General features: G+C 41.3%; 1 protein-coding gene across 3 annotated transcripts; it reads right to left on the reverse strand.

Moving 5' to 3' along the window:
* Nucleotides 1-1,166: 1,166 nt before the first annotated feature.
* upf3a (UPF3A regulator of nonsense mediated mRNA decay) lies at nucleotides 1,167-17,152 on the reverse strand. Of its 3 annotated transcripts, none has more exons than XM_089003112.1 (10): nucleotides 16,978-17,152; nucleotides 13,266-13,372; nucleotides 13,090-13,196; nucleotides 12,383-12,481; nucleotides 9,418-9,528; nucleotides 8,233-8,288; nucleotides 7,989-8,147; nucleotides 7,782-7,915; nucleotides 5,934-6,225; nucleotides 1,167-2,782 (listed from the first exon to the last, which is right to left on the reverse strand). In XM_089003112.1, exons 1-10 carry the CDS (start codon nucleotides 17,107-17,109, stop codon nucleotides 2,588-2,590), a joined length of 1,392 nt encoding a protein of 463 aa, XP_088859238.1. In that variant the 5' UTR covers nucleotides 17,110-17,152; the 3' UTR covers nucleotides 1,167-2,587. The 3 variants fall into 3 exon arrangements, with proteins under 3 accessions (XP_088859238.1, XP_088859236.1, XP_088859237.1); XM_089003110.1 differs by having other exon boundaries at nucleotides 1,168-2,782; nucleotides 5,934-6,237; XM_089003111.1 differs by having other exon boundaries at nucleotides 1,169-2,782; nucleotides 5,946-6,237.
* Nucleotides 17,153-18,960: the final 1,808 nt, after the last annotated feature.

Consider the following 18,960-nt stretch of genomic DNA (forward strand, 5'->3'; position numbering starts at 1 on the left):
AGCATTGCGAAAGTTGCCTAACCTGTTTTGCCTGAGCAGGCTATTGTATGAACGATCCAAATTGAACCTCACACCACCAGACCGGTTTAATGAAGGATTTTGTTGTTTTATAAGAATCGCCTCTTTTACCCCCCTTTCAAACCATCTATGTTCTTTCGCTAAGATTTTAACCTCATTGTCGTCAAATGAGTGGTTGCTAGCTTTTAGGTGCAAATGTACTGCCGATTGAGGCCCACTAGTATTATCCCTGCGATGTTGATAAAGTCTTTTTTTGAGAATTTGTTGAGTCTCCCCAATGTACTGCTCTTTACAATTTTCATTCTTACAATGTATGGAATAAACTACATTACTTTGTTTTTCATTTGGTAGCCTATCTTTTGGATGCACTAATTTTTGCCTTAACGTGTTTATCGGTTTGAAATAAGTAGGAATTTTATGTTGCCAAAGGACTCTTTGTAATTTTTCAGAAACTCCTGCAATGTACGGTACTGCTACTCCTCTCCTTTTAGAATCTTGAGAATTATTGGTTTCGTTCGCTATTCTTTCTTTCTGACATTTGTTGAATGACCACTGAGGGTACCCACAGTTAGTGAGTGCTCTCCTGATATGTTTTGACTCCTTTTCTCTACCTTCAGTGCTAGTTGGTATTAGTTTAGCCCTATGCTGGAGGGTTCTGATAACTCCTAGTTTATGTTGTAAAGGGTGGTTAGAGTCAAAAAGTAAGTATTGGTCAGTGTGCGTAGCCTTCCTAAAGACTTGAAGACTTGAAGGTTTGGATCCGAAATACACGGCAAGACAGATTTCCAGGAGCAAAAAGTCTTTACACACATGCAAAAATAATAGACAGGGGCCGTATCCAGGGAGCAAGGGGTCGCCACAGCGAATCAGTGTCCTCCATCGTCATAGGTTAGATTCACGTTTGTTTTGGCCAAGCTTTTACGTCGGATGTCCTTCCTGACGCAACCCTCTGTATTTATCCGGGCTTGGGACCGGCACAATAAGACACTGGCTTGTGTCCCCTTATGGATACAGAACAAGCAACTCTATGAACTTATTAAAGACTGTGGCACATATAAAACCATATAATTGAAAATATTTGATATAGTGTATTTTTTTACATGAGTAATTTTTCACATAATTTTACATGATTTTGGTAATTAATTAATTCAAGCAACAACAACAAAAAACTGAGGAGCCATTTGGGAGCCAAGAGCCAGATCTTTTTATTGAGCCGAGCCAAAAGAACCGGCTTTCTGAAAAGAGCCGGAATTCCCATCCCTAGTCATGACATTTATCATCCACAAGATTGCGCAGTAGAACAAATGAGGCCCGATGATGCATCGGCCAAAAAGTGAACCATTTGGGTGGAAGGCCTCATTGCTTCGAGAAGGCCTCATGTTCCCATCACTAGTTAAAAGAATTGGGGCCAGACAGATAGGGGAGGGGCAAGGTTATGGATGGCTTTGAATGTAAACAGAAGTATTTTGAATTCAATCTGAAGTTTAATAGGGAGCTAGTGGAGCTGCTGTTGGACAGGGGTGGTGTGGTGAAAAGAGGGGGTTTTAATGATGGTCTGGGATGAAGAATTCTGAACTAGTTGGAGTTTATGGAGAAATTTTGGATTGACCCCGAAGAGAAGTGAGTTACAGTAGTCGATGCGGGAGGTGACGAGACTGTGGATAAGGATAGCAGCGGTGTGAGGGGTGAGAGAGGGACGGATACGATTGATATCATGGAGGTGGGACTATGCAGACCGAGTTATGTTATTTATTTGGGAGTGGAAAGATAGTGAGCTATCGAGGATGACACCCAGGCTCTTGACCTGAAGGGAGGGACACGGTTGAACTGTCAATGGTGAGAGAGAAAGTGTTTGCTTTGTGTAGGGTGGATTTGGTACTGACAAGGAGAAGTTATGTTTTTTCGCTGTTAAGCTTGAGAAAGTTATGGGAAAACCAGTATTTAATTTCTGAGATACTTTGTAAGGATAGAACAAGAATACACACATCACACACACATCACATTTCGCTTTGATCCTCTCCTGTTTCATGTGGAACTGCTTTGTGTAACAAAGAGGGTACAGAAAGTGCTTAAATGAATGTCTTTGTGTTGTCATGTTATTTGTTATTTAGGTTTTTTTGTTCTTTTTAATTCAAGACGACGCCCCGAGAGTGGCTGCCTTTCCAGCAGCTCATGTATTTTGTTTTTCTACTTTCATTCCTTTCATAAATTTGCTGCTGTGAAAAGTAAATTTCTCCACTGCGAGACTAATAAAGGCAAATCCAATGCAATCCAATTTCTGCTTTTATCAGTATTATGATGAAAACACAACCAGCCCCCAGCTCTCATTTAAAACACAGTCTTTTGGAAATCATTTAATCAGTGCATTATTTTTCAAACATTATGAAATGCAATTATCCACGTAGTCCCATTATTTCCATTCTATTAATGAAACTGTGTTGTTGTGGGGTTTATTTATATAATTATATCATAGTGGAATGTATCACAAATAATTTTATGTAATGTGCACGTCAAAAAAGAAATATGATGATTGTTTTCAGACCCTCCTTTGGGAGTCATGAGTATTGTCTTACAAGTGCCCATGCTCTTCATTGCTGTTGTAGTTTTTTTCTTGCACCGTTGCCATAGCAACCACCTCGAAGCAGCCCACTGCCTCGCTGTCGGGCGAGTGGTCCGCTGCAACGCAGTTGTAGCCTTTTCCAGCCGAGTTGACGCCCTTACGATTTCGCACACCAGGCTGGTACAGCTGCATGGCCGGACGGTCCTATAGAGGTGGCGGGGGGTACGGTGCGGGGGACAAACATGAGGGTTATACTATATCAAAACATGCACGAATGCGGCTACTTCATACACAAAGACTTTGAAAAGCTCCTTGAAGGGCAAACATTCATATTAATATATCACAGGCCCGCCTCTTTCATTTGAAGTATTAATCCAATTCTACCCAAGCCCTATAACTAAATTGCAAAAGTTAATGCAACTGGCTACATTTTAAGAAGCATGGCACAGTGAAAAGATTAAATAAATTCCTTAATTCAAACCATTATTCACATCTACAATACTACTAACTACCAAACAAACAGTTGCCCCATTTCTATAAAAATGTTAGTAATAAAGGGATCCATTATTTTATATTATTATCTTTATTGTATGCCAAATATCAAGACTGGTAAATACTGGAAAGTACTCTAACCCCTAACTACACTGCTATGAAGCCTTAGAAAAAAAGTTACATTACAAAAAACAAAACCGGAGCACATAGAGAAAAATGAATGGGCTGTTTAGATTCTAAAACTGAAATGGTCCTACAAAATGTTGTTCGCGACTTTGTGAATGCATTTTTTGGAAGGGTGAGGTAGGCAGACCTGTGTAATCTATGCATTTTCACAAAATGTATTTGTACATATTTAATATTATTATTATATTTATATGTTTTGTTTTTCCAAGATGGCACCTGAGTAGGCAGCCATCAGCAAGTGCTCTCATGAGCCTTGCTTATTTTGTCGTTTTTGTCTTGTTATTGTGTTTTCTTTTGTCACTTTATGTTGTTGTGCGTCGTGTGGAACGGATATAATGTTTTTCAGCATTTTTGGCCACGACAATCATCAAGGAGAAGACTGTGCTGAGCGGTTGCGCCTTTTCGGCAGCATGGATATGCCAGTACTGTTTTTGAATGGGAGGAATGTCGGAGCCATTTGACTGTCATCGTTGGACAGCTCTGGGGCCATTGTGCTTTTTTGCGCCTGTAATGGGCAGCATCTTCACAGCCCCGCTTTGTTCAGCAGAAAGGTCGGTGCTGTTGGACAGTCTGCGGTTGGATGGATGCATGGCTTGAGGAGCCCGCGATAAGAAGAAAGCAGCGTCAGCGCAGAGCGCCGATGCGTATGTGGAACTGTCGCGGCTTGGAAGCGGATTTATGTGGGACAGGAGATGTGAGACATTGTCTTTTCGTCAATGGATGCTACAGCTTTGTGTTTGCTTTCAACATTTAGCTTGTAGTAAACGTGCAAAGTCCACCATGACGTCCCTGTTCCACTGCTAACATGGATGCTTTGATCCTCTCCTCTTTCATCTAGAACTGCTTCATGTCATCACAAAGAGGGTACAGCAAGTCCTGAAGAATGAATGACTCTGTGTCTTTGTGTTGTCATATTTGTTATATATATATATATTTTTTTTTTCTCCCCAAGATGGCGGCAAGTGAACACGCAGCGGCTCCCTTGCCAGCAAATTGGTGTTTTCATGTATATTATGTTTGTTAAAGTCATTATAAGTGCCTTTCATGCTGGGACAGTAATTTCATCTGTGCTGTATGTCATGCATATTAGCATATTTGACAATAAAGCTGACTTTGACTTTTGACTTTGACTTGATTTTTTAAAAGAAAAATGTGGCAGATTAAAAAAACAATTAAACATCCAACCAATGAAAGTTCAGTCCTACTGAGTGGCTTGGTTCATTTCGCTTTCTTAACACACTAACCATCCAGGTGGTACGACAAACATCTGGAACTGGATATGGTACTTTTTATTTGCTGACTGAATGTTTTCAAAGATGAAGTAGGAACTTGACATTGTGTGTTTGATGTCTAATAAGAATATTTTTTTTCTTCGTAGTAATCACCTATTGATCGTGGTTAATGGGGACCAGAAACCCCCCGCGATAAGTGAAATCCACGATCCCCTGATCTCACCACCACCACCACCCTCCACGAGGAATTTGTATGCAATCATTTGTGAGTATCAGCATTATTAAAATATGTAAACATTATTTATACTTCATATACAGTAAAGTCTCGTTATATCGATATCGGATATATCGATAGTCCCGGTTATATCGATACTATTTCTATGCACGCACGGAGAAAATTACATGCAAACAGGGTCGGATATATCGATAGTCCCGGTTATATCGATATTTTTTCGGACTCCCTTGAATATCGATATAACGAGACTTTACTGTATTTGAGACAAAGACAATAGGAGTAGACGCAATTACGTAAATATCCATCCATCCATTTTCCATACCGCTTATTCCTCATTAGGATCGCGGGGGGTGCTGGAGCCTATCTCAGCTGTCTTCGGGCACGAAGCGGGGGACACCCTGAATTGGTTGCCAGCCAATCGCAGGGCACACAAAGACGTACAACAGTCACACTCACACCTAGGGACAATTTGGAGTGGTCAATCTGCCTGCCATGCATGTTTTTGGCGTGTGGGAGGAAACTGGAGGACCCGGAGAAAACCCACGCGGGTCCAGGGAGAACATGCAGACTCCGCACGGGGAGGCCGGACCGGGACGCGAACCTTCGACCTCTGCACGGTGAAGCTGGTGTGCTAACCACTCGACTACCGGGCCGCCCATTACGTAAATATTTAATTCAAAAAAGTTATACAGTCATTAACATTCATCAGCATTGTCCCTATGCAGATGTGACACTGGAGCCTGCATGAGCCTCCAGCAACATGCTGGCCAGCTGCTTTGCTCTTCTCACAGCTATGTGAGCTTTGTTTTGATGATTTTTCGTATAATCACAATCTCTGTCTTTCTCTCTCTCTCTTTCTCTCTCTCTCTCTCTCACACACACACACACACACACACACACAGCCATGTACAAAACATCTGAGTAATTCGGCACTTTTTTTCTGAACATCTTTTTTCAATGAAAAAAAAGTGAGATCCACTGAACCTGTGAACCGTGAAGTAGTGGGGATCATTGTACTCGTGTTTGTAATTGACATGCTCAAACTATATTTCATCTTCATAGTTTTTCATCTATAAATGTTCAAATTGTATTGCACATTGGAGTACACGGTCATTTTATTGGAAATGGTGACAGTCAAAACTTACATATCGTTATGTCGCTCAAGGTAACATGTAGCAATGAAAATTTGATGAACCCCTTGCATGCTCACCTTCTCTCTCACCTTGTTTCGGAGGCGCTCCTTTCTGTTTGCCAGCTCATCTCTGTCCTCCTTCATCTGCTTGTCGCCACTGTCAGGGCAGAAGGTGTAGGTGTGGTGATGGGATTCCTTCTTGGCACGGTCTTGGCAATAGCCTTTTCCCCATTTGGTCTCGTCTTTGCGCCGCGCAAACTTGTCAAAGTCGTAGTGGTGCCTCTGACGCTTTCTGTCATCGTCTCTTCCGCGATGCTCCTTGTCTCGCTGTCTGCGGCACTGTTGCTCCTTGTCACTCTCAGGTTGACCTCTAATGAAGAGACTGCAGATACGTTATATTATTGTATCACACATGTTTTAAACCATTTTTATGCATTTGGCTCATCGGTTGAGCTGGAGCCTATACCTGACTTTGTAAGCGCGTATACGTTCAGGATTGGTCGCCAGCTAATCGCAGGGTATCACCTGTCACTGGTGTTGAAATTCTATTTACCTAGCTTTTTTGCTTTTTTCAATGTTGCTCTGCCGATGACCATTTTGTGTTTGGGAGCCTTTGACTGAGCGAGTTGCTTGTTCTGTAGCCACAAAGGGACATAAGTCTTCTTGTGCCGGTCCCAAGCCCGGATAAATACAGAGGGTTGTGTCAGGAAGGACATCCGACGTAAAAGCTTGGCCAAAACAACATGTGGATCAAACCTCTAAAGATGGAGGACACTAATTTGCTGTGGCGACCCCTTGAAGGGAAAAGCCCAAAGGAAAAGAAGAAGACGATAAACATAAGACTTCATTTTGCCATGATCCTTTCTCGGTTGCATTTGGTTTCCGTCTCCAGCTAGCGAGTTGGCATTACCTCACGAGTCCCTCTTGTATTGAATTTGGCCTTGTTACCTGCCTGCTTTATAAGCAAGGCCACACAAACAAGTGCCTGTTGGATTATTTGCCTTGATCATGACTCTGCTTTCAAGTGCTTAATTCATTATGTTTTTCATGTATCACCTTGTATCTTTTCATGCAATTAATTTTTGTTATATTTTCAAGTTCATGTTTATTTTTAACTTTATTGTCAAATGTGCTTCGAGTGCAACATACAGCAAAAATTACATGTTTTTCCTCAGGGGAGATCACAAATGTTGGTACTCCATTTGCATTCCTTGTCCTTTGAGTTTTCAAGAAATTTACGTTTTTCTTTTTCCTTCCCTTTTGCAAGCAGTTTAGATTTGTTTTAATTGTTTTTCTTGGTTCTTTGTTACCAGTGTCTTGAGTTGTAATTTGGCAGTCTTTTTGTCATTTTTTTCATCTCCTCTCTGTGCATACATTCATGGAATCCAATTCAGTCTGACACCTGACAATTTATTTTTGAAGCATTTTGTTTGTTAACAAAAATATTGTTTTCAATGTAATTTTTTTTAGGTTTCTTAAACTACTAAATAGCATTGGCCAACTCATGGGGGTCATGTTTTTACAAATTATTGACCACCAGTTGTTGTGTGGGACACCCTCAAGTTGGGGACATACTGGTCCCAAAATTCAAGATGGGGGGTTGTGATGGAGGGGCCGTCAGTGCACATGACCATACGTCAAATATCGTTTACAAGTTCAAAAAAGGCTGGCCGTTTGGGAGTCTTCCCGAACTTCCCAATGGCTACCACCAATTTCTTCCTCGCACATTACAACAGGGTGTATGTTAGGTTCATTAGGTTTGGAAGGAAGTGTGACTGAATGTTTGTCTGCACCCTGCAATTGGTTGGCACCCAGCCCCGCGTGTACACCAGCCAGATAGCAGAGTTTGCAGCTCACCAGCAACCCAGATGTGGACGTCAGGTATGGAAAAAGGATGTATGGGATATTTAAATTAATGTTCTTTACTTTTCCTTGGAATCTTTGAACTTCATCTGCCCACTTGATTTTTCCCATTTTCCCCTCTCTAATTCATTGACGTCACTTTTGTCTTTCAGGCGGTCGGAGTCCACATCATCGTCCCTGTCGTTCTTCTTCAGCAGCTGATGGGTGATTATTATAAATGAGGTGACAGGTCACTTCAAGTTTGGAGATGCATATATAGAAAATTATCACCTTAATTTTGATGTCTTTATCAGAGAGTTTCTTCTGCTTCTCAGCTTCTTTCCGTTTGCGCCTGTCTTCCTCACGTCGCTTTCGCTTCTCCTCCTCGCGCTGTCTCTTCTTCTCGAACTCTCGGCGTCGTCGCTCCTCTCGCTTTTCCTCTCGGATTCTCTGTAAGGAAACAAGTACTTTGTCATGTTTTAATGTTCAGGAGACGTCATTCATTTTGTTTTTTGTTTTTTATTCCTCACCATACCTGCTTCTCCATTTTCTTGTTTCTGATGAACTCCAACAGAGGTGTTGTCCTTTTGGCTAAATTTGGACAACAAGTATATGTATAACTTCATCGGGCCATTTCGAATAAGCTCCAAAAGCAGCAGTCTAGGTTATGACACTGAGTTGTGACAGTAAATTAGAATACAAGTTACGGTTGGGAACACATCTCAAACACCGAATTGTGATGATGATTGAGAATTTGAAGAAGAAGAAAAAAAACATTTGACAACATGTCATAATGTAACCATTTAGGACAAATCCTATGGTGATCCCAATCTTTCACACTGAATTGTAACGGTACTTAGATTGAAGAAAACTCGCACAAAATAGCAACTCAACTCGCTCAACTCATCTACACTACACTATATTTTGAGAGCACTTTCAAACAGTCATTGCTGCATACAAAGTGTGATACATTGAGCAAATATTGTATCCATAAATATAAAGCAATACATAACAAAGACAGAAAAAACACCAAACAATCAAACGTCTGACACATTCAAAGAAGTACAGATGACGGCTGATAAATAAGCGATAAAATAAGCCTAATTCATACAGAGTCAAATGCCGAAGAATATAAGTGAGTTTTGAGGTGAGATTTAAAGATGGGCAGTGAGGGGGCTAGCCGTTTGTTCAGTGGTAGGTTATTCCAGAGACAGGGACTAGCAACGGAAAAGGCCCAATCCCCACTGAGCCTCCGTTTAGTTCTTGGGACTTCTTATAATGTCTGATCCGCAGACCTGAGGAGACGGCCGGGCGGGTGTGTTGGGGCGAATGAGCTCGGAGAGGTAAGGTGGTACGAGGTCATTTACAGAAATTTAAAACCAGTCATAGGATGTTAGAAAGCTCTTCTTCAATGGCGTGAAAAACTCTTAAAATGTATAGGAATTTATGATTGCAACATTGGAAAACAAATCACTGAGCACTCCTACTTTTGACACATCATTGTGATGAAACCAAGTTAGTCTTATGAAGGTGAAATAAGTATAAAGCATGGTCTTCTTATTTTGACTCTTTACATGCAGGGGAAGGAACAGCAGGGGACAGCGTTTCCTCACTTGCTCACCCCTATTGTACTTTACATCCCTGCAAGTGATACCTTTCTGAAGAAATCTCATTTATATGAACCCATTTATGAGACCATACGGTGAACTCGAAACCTTACCTATAAGCTCCCTGGTTTTGGCCTCGATTTCCCCCAGGAGCATCTCAGGGTTGGCCAACGACTTCTCCTCATCACAGGAATGGTTCTCCAAGAAGCGTTTATATTCTGGGTCTGAGGGAGGATGTGACATTCAAGCAACTGCCACAGTATGGAAATGTGAAAGTGAACTGTGCAATTTTTGAAGTAGTATTTTGACGTAGTATCAGTAAGTAAAGGTGGCAAAGCCAAAACAAGAGGCCTATGAGTACTTGTATGCTAGGCTGGACAGCAAGGAAGGTGAGCCTGATCTTTCCAGGCTGGCGAGATGGAGAGACAAAGATGGTAAGGACCTGCAGCAGGTTCAGGTGATTAAGGATAGAGTATGGCAATGTATTAAAAGGTGCCAGTAGTGTGATGGCAAGATGGAAAAAAGTTCTTTGAAGAATTGATGAATGAGGAAAATGAAAAGGAACAAAGAGTAGAAGATGTGACTGTTGTGGACCAAGACATAGCAAAGATTAACAAGAATGAAGTGAAGAGGGCACTGAAGAGGATGAAGGGTGGAAAGGCACTCGGGACTGATGGTTTACCAATGGAGGTATGGAAATGTCTAGGAAGAACAAGCTCTTAGATGGTGAGCAGATGCCTGAAGAATGGTGATGATGTGTACTGGTGCCCTTTTTTAAGAACAAGGGAGATGTGCAGAGTTGTAGTAACTACAGAAGAATAAAGTTGATGAGCCGCACAATGAAACTATGGCAAAGAGTAGTTAAAACTAGACCAAGAGCAGAAGTGAATATTTGTGAGCAGGAGTATGGGTTCATGAAAAAAAGAGTACGACAGATGCAGTGTTTGCGTTAAGAATGCTTATAGAGAAGTACAGGGAAGGTCAGAAGGAATTGCATTGTGTCTTTGTAGATCTGGAGAAAGTGTATGACGGGGTGCCCAGAGAAGAGCTGTGGTATTGCATGAGGAAGTCCGGAGTGACAGAAAAGTATCTCAGAGCGGTGCAAGACATGTATCATGACTAGTTCACCCATGAAGAGGAAACAAACCAATCCATCGCCTTCTTGGACTTGAGCATACACCACACGGAAAACGGAGACATCAAAATAAAAGTACACAGGAAACCCACACATACTGACCAATATCTCCTGTGGACATCTGAACACCCCACTATTCATAAATTGTCAGTCGTCAGAACATTACATGAACGCACCACAATGATCACGGACCCGGAGGACAGAACACAGGAGGAAAAACATATACAACACGCACTAAAAAAATGCCAATATCCTCAGTGGGCAATAACTACAGGTGCAGAGCAGGTCAAAAACAAAAACAACACAAGACAGGAGAGAAAGAAAAATCAAACAAACAAACATAAGCACAGAGCAATGGTAACATTGCCATACATGAGAGGGATCACAGAACGCATACAAAGAGCACTGACGAAACACAACATAAACACACCGGTCTAACCACACACAACTCTCCGACAGATCTTGGTACACCCAAAGGACAAAATACACTCGGAAAATAAATGCAACTCAAAATGAAATCCCATGCAAGTCATGCAATAAATCATACAGCGGGGAGACAGGAAGGAGTTTCAATACAAGAAAAAAAGAGCACAAGAACGAGTGTGAGAAGGAGACAGCAACAATACAAACAAGAGCAATAAAAGAACAAGCACAACAGGAACACCACAAATCAGCCATCACAGACCACTGCAAAAGAGAAAATCATATCATGGACTGAGAGAAGGCCAGAGTCATCCGCACCGAAGAAAACAAACATCAGCGCTGGATCAGGGAGGCCATTGAAATCCGGAAGCGAGGACCAAGGACCATCAACAGGGATGAGGGAGCCTTCATGCTCTCTACTATCTGAAGCAGTATCCTGGAGGGACAAACGGACAGCGGGGGCGTGACTTGCCTGTCAGATCTGACAGGTAGGTCACGCCCTTATAGCAACACGAGTTGAAAATGGCACGTCACAACAACATCCGTGACAATCTGACGAAGGCGGAAGTAGATGCCGAAACATGTCAGGTATTTGAACACCGACAATACACTGTCTGTAAGATAAGAATCTGTTTTAAATTACATATCAGGTAGACAGGATGAACTTAATACAACTATGTATCATGACTGTAAGACAGTTGTGAGGTGTGCTGTCGGTATGACGGAGTAATTCAAGGTGCAGGTGAGACTCCTAGCACAAGAGTGATGATACAGGGAGAAGAGCTAAAGAAGGTGGAGGATTTTAAGTACTCCGCGTCAACTGTCCAGAGCAATGGAGAATGTGGAAAAGAGGTTAAGAAAATAGGTCCAGGCAGGCTGGATCGGCTCAAGAAAAATGTCAGGTGTGATGTGTGATAGAAGCTAGGATGAAAGGAAAGGTGTATAAAACGGTGGTGAGACCAGCCATGATGTTTGGACTGGAGACAGTGCCACTGAAGAAAAGACAGGAAGCAGAGCTGGAGGTACCAGAGCTAAAGACATTGATGTTTTCTTTGGGAGTTACCAGGTTGGACAGGATCAGGAGTGAATATATCAGAGGGACAACTCATATTAGAGGCTTTGGAGAGAAGGTCAGAGAGGCCAGACTGAGATGGTTTGGACATGTCCAGAGGAGACAGAGTGACGATATCGGGAGAAGGCTGCTGGGCCTTGAACTGCCAGGCAGGAGACTGAGAGGAAGAGGTTTATGGATGTTGTCAAAGAGGACATGAAGGTAGCTGGGGTGAGAGAAGAGGATGCACAAAACCGGGTTAGATGGAGGACACTGATTCGCTGTGGCGATCCCTGAAGATTTTGAAGTAGTATCACAACTGTAACAGTGCCAGAGGCCTAAAATTTTATTGTGGGATGCAGTGTTGCTGTGTAAAAGCACACCCAGCTGTCTTTGCTGGGTCCTGTGAAAAATCACGGTTCAGCTCACTGTGTCACAATGCTAATATGATAGTTCACTCTTCTGTTACCTTCCTCGATACTTCCAGCTTTGGCATCTTTCTTTTTGAGCTTTTTTTTGGAGACTTTCTGGAAGGGGGCAAATTCTACCACAGCAGGGAACTCCTGACCTGTTCAGGTATCAAAAGATTCAGTCAAACTTTGGTCAGTGTGTTGAATATCATATCAATATCAATATACCAAACGCTAGCTGGCCTCCACTCAAATAAATACCATCAATATCAATAAACTCCAAGTCCCTTTGAATAAATAAATGCCTGACAGTAACATAACTGAGAGGATACTGGCAAGTTTCTCTTATTTTCCATGATAGCCAATCGTAATGTATATATGCATCAAAATGTTATTCATGTTTGCATCTGCTTGGAAAAATTCATTCAAGCCGACTTGTGACTTCCTTTCCTCTTCCTTTCATAACTTTGCTGCTGTCAAATGTAAATTTCTCGACTTCGAGACGAATAAAGGTACATCAAATTCATTCCAAAACTGATTATTATTATAACTGATTATATATCCAAAATTGAAATTATACTGCAGCAACCGACACTCCTACCCAAAGACAGCTGGCATGGGCTGCAGCTCATTTTCGTGTAAGGAAATACATAATTCGTATTTGCTGGCTGAACTGAAATTCTGAAATTTTATCTGTTCCACGCTCCTGCCATGTGCTTTAATAAGAATACATAGAACATTATTGTAATGAAAGAAAAACATTCACCTTTGTTGTCAATGAAGACATAGCCATCAAACCTATCTCTGAACAATAGGATATCTTCCTGGTTTTTAAAGTTGATGTAGGCTCTGGAGAACAAATGTGGGCACAGACTATGGACACAATAGAGGAGATCATGAATGGAAATAATTTTTATACATATTAACATCTGATATTGATACCTTGGATCAGCAGAGAAGAACTCAAAATAGTCAAATGAAGGAAGAGGGCTTAGATGTTCCTCTAACTGCTCCTTGGTTATGTGAGGTGGGAGCCTTCGAATGACCACCTGTCCGTCAAACACAAAAGAGATACGTGTTTTTTAAAGGGGAAATTTATGATTATAATAATGCAAAGAGGGCGGCCCGGTAGTCGAGTGGTTAGCACACCGGCTTCACAGTGCAGAGGTCGCCGGTTCGCGTCCCGGTCCGGCCTCCCTGTGCGGAGTTTGCATGTTCTCCCCGGACCCACGTGGGTTTTCTCCGGGTCCTCCGGTTTCCTCCCACACTCCAAAAACATGCATGGCAGGCAGATTGACCACTCCAAATTGTCCCTAGGTATGAGTGTGAGAGTGACTGTTGTACGTCTTTGTGTGCCCTTGGCTGGCAAACAATTCAGGGTGTCCCCCGCCTCGTGCCCGAAGACAGCTGAGATAGGCTCCAGCAACCCCCGCGACCCTAATGAGGAATAAGCGGTACGGAAAATGAGATGAGATGAGATAATGCAAAGACAAAAAAATGTGTGCATCTCTTCAATAAAAGACCATTCCTTAACACACACACACACACACACACACACACACACACACACACACACACACACACACACACACTGTATACTGCACACATGTGCATACACTACTCACTAAAAGTTTGGGATCTTTCGTTTTTGAGCAAAATTTTAGGACGAGCCTAAAATCCATTATACATTTCTCCACTGTGAGACTAATAAAGGCAAATCCAATCCAATCCAATCCAATCCTTACAGGTGTACATAATGATAATCATCTTTATTGTCAAGTATGTAGAACACACAAGGAATTTGTCTCCGGTGGAACACGCTGCACTAGTGTCATCATCAAAAAATTGCAAAGAGGCACTATACAGTTCTATTTGGGTTACTGTTTAAAGAGTTAATGGCTTGGAGGAATAAGATGTTTAAATGTCTGCTGGATTTGGTGTGCATGGATCGGTAGCGCCTCCCTGAGGGGAGTAGCTGGAAAAGTTTCTGTTCTCTTACATAGAGCTTTAGAGCAAAAATGTGTTTGTTTCTTGAATTTGCCAATATGTCCTGGTTCAATAAGAGCTGCCGTTGAAACAGTCATCCGCAAACACCCTTCCCATTTTGACATCTATCAATGGATCATCAGTAGCTTGCCATTGTGACACTTCAAACAGGAAATTCACCCAGGCAGAAGTAGTTACAGAACTTAGAGTATCACAGGGTGTTGTTCGCAAGTTGCAACAGAAATACAGAGAAACTGGACATTCAGTTCTTTGACCACATCTCTTGCTGATGACAGTTGCATTGTGATAACTGACCGGAAAAAAATGGATGATATCCACCACTCAACCCCAAGCACATTTAACCCTCCTGTTGTCCACATTTTCAGTACACACACCGTGTCCTTCGGGTCAAAATGACCCATTTTCAGTAAACCCCGCCCAAATAAGCAGCTTAATTGAATTTTTAAACACATATTTCAATTGTGCTTGTAGAAACTACTTCACCATAATATGTGTGATATAGTTCTCCCTCCTTACTTCTCTTCAGAAAAGGAGAAAAAATATGCGAAAAGGATTGTTTCTTTTTTGCATTTCATTGACTAAAGTTTCTTTTTTCCCCTCCAAAGAACAATTTAGAAAAATTCATAACGATACATTACAAGACAAAAATGTGGAAAAAAAGTTAACCCATCCAAATAATTGAAGTTGTAGCGCAGTATTACAGCAAGTGCAGAGACTTTGTGTGTATTTCGTACATCGGCAGAACACAGTATGTATTTTACAGTCCTTATGAGGGCAGAACTGCCATCCCTTGCCTTACTTGCCCAGGCTGAGGAATTGGCTGGGGTAGCTGGATCCTAAGTTGTCTCAGGAGCTCCTACACTCTTAATAGCTTTCATTACTGCTGCTCTGTCTGGGGGTCATGTTTCCTTCTTTCAATGAGTGGAGTTACAAGTGTCTTTCGTAGCTTCTCCATTAACACTCTCCTTGTGTTCTTCTTATATATCAGGTTGGATTGATCTATCTTCAGATCACCTGCTAAGATTCGTAGCCCTAAGTAAGCCTGCGGGTCAGTCTCTCTCACACCGCTGTTCTCAATTCATGTTGAGCAGACATGTTGGCTGTCAATAATATTGGAAACAGCAAGGAGAGCGCTTTGCATCAACCACTGTTCTCACCAGATGTTGTTTTGGTGGTGATGGTGTTAGTGTATGTAAGTGTGTCCCGACAGTTCATTATTGCCCCACACTTTGTGCATGGTACCTTGAGCTATACTAGCTGAACATAATGAAAGCGGTGATTGTGCCTTTAAATGAACCACATTGGGTTAGTTTCATTATCATAGACAACAATGGTCTTGCTCCTCAAGGTCGCTTTGATGTATTTTTGTTTCAACGAATTATTTCAGATAAGTAAATCACTAGTGCATCCTTCAACCTAAATGTAGGTACGCTACAGTGACCTATGTTCCACCATTGTTTCTGTCCAGTGAACTGAGCGCACTCTGTACTCGCAGTCGTATATCATTGCATTTCGTACGTAATAATTTTTCGTGGGATTTTCCAAGCAATGCAACTTATGATGACATATTACACAAGTTTCCCTCCGTGCTGGTTCTTGAAATTTCCGAATACGAGAAAACGAGAAACGGGGGGAAAAATATTGAAGTTTACGCTCTTTTTGCTAACACTACAGTTTATAATGGTGAGTAAGTTGTATTTTTATCACTCATAGAAGTGGTAGAATATATACTTTTCTCAAAAAGTGCCATGTTTCAAGCAAAAAGAAGCATTAGCATATGTATTTATAGAGCTCGCAATCGTCTTTCCTAGTATTCAGTGACAGCCATTTTTGATTTCTGATGAAAATCTGCCTGCATTCGATCGTTGATATTTGCTAATTTATATTTTGAATCTTTTCTTGTGTTTTCTGTCCTTGTTTAAAATTTCAAAAGCTTTCCAATGGTATCCTACCCGTTAAGATCTGCCAAGAATTAAGAAAGTTACGATTGTTTAAAATGTAATAAAGAATTCGGTCACAGATTTTCATTTTTTAACTGTGTAATTACAGGCAGAAAAAAAATCCTTATATTTCGAAAATTCATTATTCCATTATTTCCTTATTTGCTATTGTTCCTATAGAACAATAATCTAGACATCATTTGATAGCTATTTAAATGCACTTTAATATGGTATTAGAAAATTTGTGCTGAATTATTAGTGAAAGTTTTTGTCACATCCCTACTAAATGGCCTACTTTCATGTCACTGTAGTTTGAAATTTAAAAAAAATCGCTTGAAAGCAAAACATCTCTAATTCCGCGTGTATGTGTGTGGTATGAGTGTGAGTGTTTTTTTTTTTACATATTTTTAAAAAGATGTCTCTAAAAGCTTTTATTAGCATATAACATGAGCCTAAAACTACATTACAGTATATATAACGCTACCTAACGTATAGAGCCATAACAGAGTGGAAGAGCAGAGTTAATATTTTGATGCAGGTGATCCCACTACATTGTAATTAATTTTTTAAAACATCGCGTAATATGAGATCGTTCGAGAAACGCGTTTGTGTGACTGTCCGTGGTGCTGAAAAGGCCGTCCACCATGTTTTCGCACACAACGTAAACTGTAACATCACTGGGGGCTACCGGATAAAAGACGCCGTACCTTCGTAAAAACCTCTTTTTTCTCTTCTTTCTGCTTGGGTATATTGTCCTGGTCCCCCGAGTTATCCCTCAGCTTGATCTCCACAACGCCCTTGCCCTCCGATGCCGTCATTTGCTCCTTTTCAGATCTCATCTCTTTCCATTTGCCTGTGCTGAGGAGTCTGCCTGCGCATGCAGGTCGCTCGCGAGAGGACACGAGCGTATCGCGAGAGGATGAGAGCGAGTTCAATTGGCCCTTTTCATTCGAAAGGAATTCGTCATGAAGAAATTAAATAATTGCTTCATTTTTCATTTGTAAGCAATTCGTCATGAAGGCGAAAGACGAAATTACATGATTTTTTTCCAACTGAGGAAAAAAAATCTGAATGGAAATAATCAGAATTTAAAATTTGTTGCGTTAGCGTAAAAAAACTAAATAAATAAGCTAAATAAAATGTTATGAATAGTAAATTAGATTGTTTATTTGTTCTCTGATCTACTTCTTAATTAAAAGAAAAAAGTGGCTATTTGCACATTGAAGAAAAAAACGAGTATTATAAACCTGCAAATGTAAATAATAGGGAAGGCATTATGTCATGGCAGGCTGCGGTATTTGGGATGGTTCCAACTCCGCAGACTCAACAGTCTGACGACTGCACTCCCTGTGAATTAAAAATAAAACACATCTCACATTTTTATTAAATTCAATTAACCTGACACGGAGTGTAAGAGGAAGCCAACAAACATCAGTACAGGGAGGACATGTCCTCACCATAGATCAAGGTAAGAGCTGAGAACTGAACACCATACCGAACGCAAATATGCTAAAATATTACAATAATACGGGCGGCCTGGTAATCGAGTGGTTAGCACACCGGCTTCACAGTGCAGAGGTCGCTGGTTTGCGTCCCGCTGCGGCCTCCCTGTGTGGAGTTTGCATGTTCTCCCTGGGCCCCCTTGGGTTATCTCCGGGTCCCCCGGTTTCCTCCCACGTTCCAAAAAACATGCAGGCAGGCAGATTGAACACTCCAAATTGCCCCTAGTAGTGTGTGTGTGTGTATGAGTGACTGTTGTACGTCTCTGTGTGTCCTGCGATTGGCTGGCAACCAATTTAGGGTGTCCCCCGCCTCGTGCCCGAAAACAGCTGGGATAGGCTCCAGCAACCCCGCGACCCTAATGAGGAATAAGCGGTACGGAAAATGGATAGATGGATGGATTACAATAATACACTACACTGAGCCAGGCACTTGGAAAGCCTAATCATCCTAGATGGGGGATTCCTTGACCCGTCTCAAGGTTTCTCATTTTCCCCATAATGTTTCTCAACATTTTATTCTGTCCTTGCAAAAAAATGTAACAAAAGAGGAATTTTGCCGATTGAGTAATGTTTTATTTTTTTTTAATCAATGACACTTGTTTTTAGTACAACTGAACACAGGTGTCTAATCCTGTCCAAGTGTTCTGGAAATGTCATTTTCTTTTGCAGCTAAGTGCAACATGAACTCACGTGAATATAAAAAAAACCTGTTTCAGGAAGAGACATTATGAGTAGGTAGGTCCTTCCGAGATGGGTCAAGAACCTTTTCCGATAGAGATCGGTCTGCAAGACTGAACAGCAATTCTTATTCATACTGTTTTGAGTTGGCACTGTTGGATTGTCTTTACACAGAAGACAAAATATACCACACATCAGGATTACGTCAAAGTTAAAGTTTCTAATTTTCCCATGGGTATTGCAAAAAAAAACATTTTGTGAATTTCTAGAATTATGGTGTCCAAGGACTTGAAATGCCGGGTCCTTGCGTGTGATTTACTTTGTCTGGCAACAATTGATGTTTATTTATTGTACAAGTCGATGAGGTCTTGGGGCATGGCCTCTCCAGAATAGAGGCACAGTCCAAAGCTCTATTTTAAAGGCCGTTTCAAAATAAACAGAACATTTTGAATGAATATTAAAGAAACATGTCAAAATGAAGTGTAATGCAAATGATACAATACAATACAC

Source organism: Hippocampus bargibanti, linkage group LG08 (genome assembly GCF_051943395.1).
Source record: "Hippocampus bargibanti isolate YZ-2025 linkage group LG08, ASM5194339v1, whole genome shotgun sequence".
Lineage (NCBI taxonomy): Eukaryota > Metazoa > Chordata > Actinopteri > Syngnathiformes > Syngnathidae > Hippocampus > Hippocampus bargibanti.

Coding starts and splice junctions, on each gene's coding strand:
- upf3a (XM_089003110.1), bottom strand. CDS start 17,109: ATGAGATCTGAAAAGGAGCAAATGACGGCATCGGAGGGCAAGGGCGTT. Junction 13,197..13,265: donor TTCTTCTCTGCTGATCCAAG/GTATCAATATCA, acceptor TTGTGTCCATAG/TCTGTGCCCACATTTGTTCT. Junction 8,289..9,417: donor CAAAACCAGGGAGCTTATAG/GTAAGGTTTCGA, acceptor GTCCAAATTTAG/CCAAAAGGACAACACCTCTG.